Source organism: Sinocyclocheilus anshuiensis, unplaced genomic scaffold, assembly GCF_001515605.1.
Source record: "Sinocyclocheilus anshuiensis isolate Anshui unplaced genomic scaffold, SAMN03320099.WGS_v1.1 scaffold1554, whole genome shotgun sequence".
In the NCBI taxonomy this organism is placed as follows: Eukaryota; Metazoa; Chordata; class Actinopteri; order Cypriniformes; family Cyprinidae; genus Sinocyclocheilus; species Sinocyclocheilus anshuiensis.
In genome coordinates, this window is record NW_015547711.1 from 88013 (window position 1) to 94461 (window position 6449).

Here is a 6449-nt window from a genome sequence, read left to right on the forward strand (position 1 = left end):
CCCACAGATCGCGATAAGGAGAGTGACAGCTTTTAATAATTATTAAGGGAGTTTGCCAATGTGATATTGATTCAGTACACAAGTACTGCCTGATTTTGCCCTATTTCTTTAACGAAAATAGTTCCAAATATAGTAACATTTCAGCCACTTCGCATCTCTAAAAGCAAACACAGCGGAGTTTCATTTATTCAATGAAAATGCGTTTTTGAACGAATCTAGTGAGTCAGTGATTCATGATTGCCCATTCATAAAGACAGTCACTTGCTTCATTCCTGAATGAATCAGCCGTTCAAACGAATCAATTGAATGAATGATTCATTGAATTTTATTTATCACCAGTACTGACTTCAATGGATTTCATTAAATTCCTTTGAACACAACTGCTCAAAACGGTCAAAGTTTATGAAACCTACACATTCAAAACATTATTACTCTGACATTTTTAATGTAAATGTTAAGTGTAAGTGAAATGTTAAGTACTGTAAGGTCTTTCATGACACTACATATTCTGGGGTGTGAATTTGATAGGTGCTTGATATAAAATAAATGGTGCTTTAAAAAGTCCTTGAAAGTCCTTGAATCTGGTGTTCATGAAAGAGTGGGAACCCTGTATGTAAGCGTTTCCCATACATTAATTGATTTGTGGCACCCGACACAATATCAAAACAGACCGCCACAAATAGATTTTCCAAAAGGCTTTGACTCATGAATAAACATGAGCACTGCACGTTTCAAAATCGAAACCCGGTGCGGGTGTTTTTATATCAATGTATTTCTGAAGGAACATGTCTTCAGAAAATTTAGGATGTCATTTTCATTTCATGGATAAAGCAGCGTTTGTGCGGAGCGCTGCTTTGTATACAGCGTTACCGGGGAAACCTTGATCTCTACCACTCCAGCAGCGCCTCCTGCTGGCAGAGAACGAATTTGCATATACATGCCGCCATAAACGAGTGCAAGTCTGTGGGAAACACTGCAGTTTTACTCAAATGAAACTGTCAAATGCTCATGAAGTGACTCTCAGAGGGAGTCAGAGCAGTTCTGGAGATGTTGTTCATGTATTTATGTCCTCATGTAGTGATACGACAGAAGCTGAAATCACCGCGAGCGTCGCACACTTTGTATGTGTAGAAAACAAAACCACGCGTCTGTGCCATTTACATACACAAAGACACGCAGAACATGCAGGATTCATATTTAAATAGTATTTTTGTGGCTTAATATTTACAGATACTAGTCCATATCGCAACTCTATTTAAGTGTATTGACCTACTTTTGATTAATTCATCCAAAACTTTGACGTATTCCATGATATTCCGCGTCATACAGTAAATTCCATTTATATGATTGGATTCCGCTATTCCGTCCACATTTTCTGCATCGCGGACATCATACATAATATTGAGGTGTTTTGCAACTTCAGTGTAACGTTAGTGGATTGTGATTTATTGCAACCTAAGCAACGTCTGCTGCTGCCTTGCCTTTGAGAGACAACTGATGCGTGATCACTGAAGCAGCTGCAGTTAGCAAGCGCTTTCGGAGTGAGAGTGAATTACGCATTGATTGGTCGGACTCGTGACTCCCAACAATTCAGATGGGCGGTGGGCGGAGATTGTTTTAGGCCACAGAGTGGTGAGTTCTGACAGGCTGCATCAGAGCCAAATAGCGCGTTTCAAAATGAAGTTATTTTATCGGCGAATCGGTTTTCAAAATGACCGATAATCATAGAAATGCTTAATATCGGCGTCGATAATCGGCCAGGCCGATAATCGGTCGACCCCTAGTTTATTTATCAACTTTTATTTTAACATTAACCTGAGACATCTCAGATACACCTACATCTATCATGACTTTTCAAATATACAGACATATGCATGTGTGTATGTATGGGCTAAAAAATTAGTTAGTTATTTTATTAGTTAATACATGCAGGTGTTTAATGTCTTTCTGTCTACCTGCTGTTTTTAGTCGCTCATGCTGGATGGTGATGCTGGGCCCCTCTCTCCCAACTCTAAACCGCATATATGCGAGCACTGCAATGCAGCCTTCCGCAGTTCATATCATCTGCGTAGACATGTCCTCATTCACACAGGTGAGCAGATTTTACTGTTAACTCCACTAGAGCAGAGAGATTCAGACTCTGTATTCATGGGATGGTTCTGGTGACCAACATTAATGTGGTAAAATGCCTTTGCTTTTTATTTTACAGGTGAGAGGCCTTTCAGGTGCAGTCAGTGTAATATGAGCTTCATACAGAAGTACCTGCTGCAACGGCATGAGAAAATCCACAGCGGTGAGTCTGTTTACTTTTGTCTTATACTTGTCATAGGCAAATATTAAGATGGTGCCGAGACTCCTTTTTTTTTCTTGCTTAACAGGGGAGAAACCATTCAGCTGTGACCAGTGCAACATGCGCTTTATTCAGAAGTACCACATGGAGAGACACAAAAGGACACACAGTGGAGAAAAGCCATATAAATGTGACACCTGTCTACAGGTGAATTCTCAGATAATTATCTAGTATGAAAGTAGTAGTAATAATGAAAATGGATTTTGATTGAAATATAAAATATTTGGGTCAGTGACAAATAAGAGTGTCCACAATATTAGCTGCTATAGATAAACAGCTTGGAAGTATAACAAAATGCAGTGAACAGTACAGCTATTTGTGCTACATGCAAGTGTGTTTGATTACAATATATTAAAATACAACAACTACCAGTTTGCATTATTGAGTGACATAGACTGTTTTGGTGTATCTAAAATAACTGGAAGTCGATGACACTGGGGGAAAAATGGCTGTGCCCACACTTACATTAAAAATTGTGTAAAATTGAGCCTTCAAGATGGCTAACTTTGATCTATATCTGAGTCACTGGCTGGAGAACGAATGAGCGAGGAAATGTAGAAGCATCAATTTGAGTATCGAGAAGCACCCAATGTTTTTTTTTTTAACAAATGCATTGATCCGGACAAAATAATGAGCATGACCTAAAACATTTTTTTTCTTGCGCTGTAGTATTTCTCACGGACGGATCGATTACTGAAGCACAAGAGAACCTGTGGAGAAGCCATAAAGAAAGGTCTGGACCCAGGTTTGCTGGACCTTGGAGATGATGACATGGGTCAAGACAGCTACCTACTCACTCAGGGAAACACTAGCGCCCCACCACGCAAGAGGGGCAAGTCCAAAAGTAGCAATGAAGGAGGAGAGCGACGAAGGAAGAAAGGAGCAGCTGCGGGAGGAGGAGTGCAGATGGCACTCGGCCCACAAGACTATGCCTTGGACATCCCCAGTGGATTGGGGGCATCATCTTCAGGGGCTCTGGATGAGACAAGCATGGACAACCAGCATGGACACACACCCAAGCTTGTCTTTAAGAAAGGTGGCCACAAGGGAAATGACAAGGGTGCAGTTTCTATGGAGGAGCCCAACTACGAGCAGAAGCTGCTGATGCACAAACCAGGCTCTATGGACATGTCTGGTGCGGGAAATATGGATGGTCTCGGCCTCCTCCAAACCTCCAGTGGACCCAAACGAGGTACCAGCAGCAATTATGACGATGCCATGCAGTTTTTGAAAAAGAGACGGTACCTGCATGCTGCTAACAGCGCAGCTGACTTCAGCTCTGTCCACCTTCCACAGCCAACAGTAATCCAGGGTGGCATAGGAGAACCTACACTTGCCTTGCTTGACACCTCGCCTTTGGTAAGCGTTGACAAGCATGACAAATCAGGGATCCCAGATGAGGTGCTGCAGAGCCTGCTGGACCACTACAGCCACAAATCTGATGGCTCTCACCATGATGTGACATTCGATCTGCAAGATTCTCACCACGTGGAATTGCAGGCTGCCTCCTCCACCTCTGATTTGGGTCAGGATGAGAGATCTCCCGGCTCTGGAGACAAGAATGGGGTGATGAACGAGTACTCTAAATTCTTGCTCCAGACCCTGGAGAGAACCAGCCATAGCAGCAACTTTATTTTGGGCCCATCTGGACCCTTCCCAAGCCTCTTGTCGTCTAGCAGCAGCCCTGCTAGTACACTCTTCCCAGACAAAAACATCTACACCACCTCGCCACTGGAGTGTGTATTTGGACAGCCTGTTTCTTCTTCTCTTGCATCTTCCTCCTCAACATCCCTAAGCAAGTCCCATTTTGGAATGCTGGTTGGTTCTCCGTCAACTTCCCATGCCTCACCATCTTCTCAACAGGCCTTTCATCTCAGCAGTCTGGGGCCAGCCCCTCACCAGCAGCTTACCCCATCTCAAGAGCTCACCGACCACCTGGAGAAGCAGCACTCGCCGCCATACCCTCTCGCAACTCAGGAGCTGACCAATGGTGGCCAGAAAGACCAGCAGTCCAAGAACAGTGGCTCTTCGGCCAACAGCAGCAACAACGGGAACGGCACAGGTGGCGGCTCGGCTAACGGCTCTGTCTACCCTGACCTCACTGCCCTGGAGCCATCTAAGCAAGTGGACATGCGTTCCACCTACCAGATAGAGAACTTCGCCCAAGCCTTCGGGTCTCAATTCAAGTCTGGTCGCCAAACCCCACTTGGTTATGGTGGAGTCCCGCGAGTGGGTGTCGCAGAGGTTGACCACAGGATACAGCGGACTCCCGTGTCTGAATTCTCAGGGTATACTAGTCTGTTAGCAGATGCCAACGAGCCAGCTAGCTCAGGATCCAAAACCCCCACAAGCCAAAGTTACAGGTAAAGGTTGAGGGAGTATACCTGACCCTGTATGTGGGATGAGGACTGTCTCCAATGCCTCCCTCTCCTCGCTGATTAAAACTTTAATTAATACACTGCCATTAAATGTCAATAGAAGACGTTAACAGGGAAGGTCATCAAGACCTCAAATGCAATTTTTCATGTTCTTTTTAATGCGTTTTAGTCATTTTATTTTATTAGCATAGTGATGTAAGAGTAGATTTAAATGAAATTTCCAGTGAAATTAGAGGCTAACGAAGGACTTTTTCAGAAATCTTGTATGTCTTAGCAATCATAGTCCAATTGTAAGATTAAATTAAAAATGAAAGATGATTTACAATAATAACAGATGTCAGGGAGTGGCCCAGTATTCAATGGCAAAAAAATGTATTGTCTGTTACAATGATCCTAAAGTATTACTCAGGAAAAAGCAGTAACTTTTTTTAAAACGAGGTGCACTAGCACCCTTTTTTTACAGGTGTACTTTTGAAATGACAGTGAACATTCTTGTTTTTAGAAATTCCTTGAAGAAAAAGACAAAGCCAATCGGGAATCTGCATGTTCAGTGGTATGACACTGGGAACTCTTTCCACTTCTTGTGCGTTTGTAAAGTTTATGGTACTTCCAAAATCAGTCTGAAAACACTTTCATCCCTAAGGGCCTTGTTTAAAACACAAAAACATACTGGTAGTCAAGTAGGCAGATAGAAACATTCAAGCGTATGTAGATATTTATTTGTAGCTACATGGAACTACATAACTATTGTCTCAGGGTGAGCAGTAATTCTTATCCCCTTCTTTAAACTTTACTTTTTGTCAGCTGACATCACTTTGATCTCTCAAGTAATCAAGTAAGCACTTTTATAAACCACTGAAAGCGAGAATTCAGATTCCGGACACACAAAACTATTATTTTTGATGGAGAAAGCTGTGATTTTTAAAAGTGGGGGAGGGAACTGCAAATCCACTATAACAAAGGGCATTTTTGAATATTCATTGGGGGTTGTGGGCTTCTCTGAAGCATTTTTGCTCTGAAGGTGTTCAGGTATCATGACTATTTGACTTGGGCTGAACAGCAACAATTGGAGTTCTACCTCTTATTGCGTAGTTTTGAATTTCATGCCTGAAAACATTGCAAGCTTCCCATTTAAATTATTGCAGGGAGAAGAACCCAGTGAATCGGAAGGACCTAAACCTGTGGTGTTTTTGTTATGGAATGAGCTGTGAATTAGGGAAGGACTTGATGTTGCGACGAGGTGTTTTCTTTCCAATGCAATTTTTGATGCCCTTAGAAAGAGTGGTGGGCTTCTTTGTCTTCCTGTTTTTTGGCCCATGCAGCAAGACTGTCTGTTGTGAGGCCTTTCTGTGATCTTGCCCTTTTTTCTCCCTTGCCTTTCATGGAAACCTGTCCCAGAGAAATGCCATTGCTTTGATGGTGTCAAGAACAAAGTCTAAATGCTGCACTCCAAACTTGTTCCTTGCTTTTATAGAATGAAGAAAAAAAAAAAAGAAAGAATCAAATAAGCACTTTTATAAACCACCGAAAGCAAGAGTTCAGATTCAGTACACATAAAACTATTATTTTTGATGAAGAAAGCTGATTTTTACAAGTGATGGAGGGAACCGCAAATCTGCCATAACAAAAGGCAATTTTTGAATATTCATTGGGGGTATAGGTGATATTTTCTTCTTTTTATTAAAAACACTGTTATTGGACATGAATGCCACTTTATATAC

At 42.1% G+C, this 6449-nt stretch overlaps 1 protein-coding gene across 4 annotated transcripts in view; it reads left to right on the forward strand.

Moving 5' to 3' along the window:
• Positions 1-6233, forward strand: part of LOC107704018 (zinc finger protein 281-like) — a 10097-nt gene extending 3864 nt beyond the window's left edge. For 3 of the 4 annotated variants that reach the window (XM_016506844.1, XM_016506846.1, XM_016506845.1), the window contains exons 4-8: positions 1969-2092; positions 2210-2293; positions 2379-2497; positions 3020-4713; positions 5874-6233. In XM_016506844.1, coding sequence (XP_016362330.1) covers positions 1969-2092; positions 2210-2293; positions 2379-2497; positions 3020-4713; positions 5874-6081 — 2229 coding nt within the window. In that variant the 3' untranslated portion in view covers positions 6082-6233. Of the gene's footprint in view, positions 1-1968; positions 2093-2209; positions 2294-2378; positions 2498-3019; positions 5307-5873 lie in introns of those variants that run through there. The other variant, XM_016506847.1, reaches the window with a different exon arrangement.
• Positions 6234-6449: the final 216 nt, after the last annotated feature.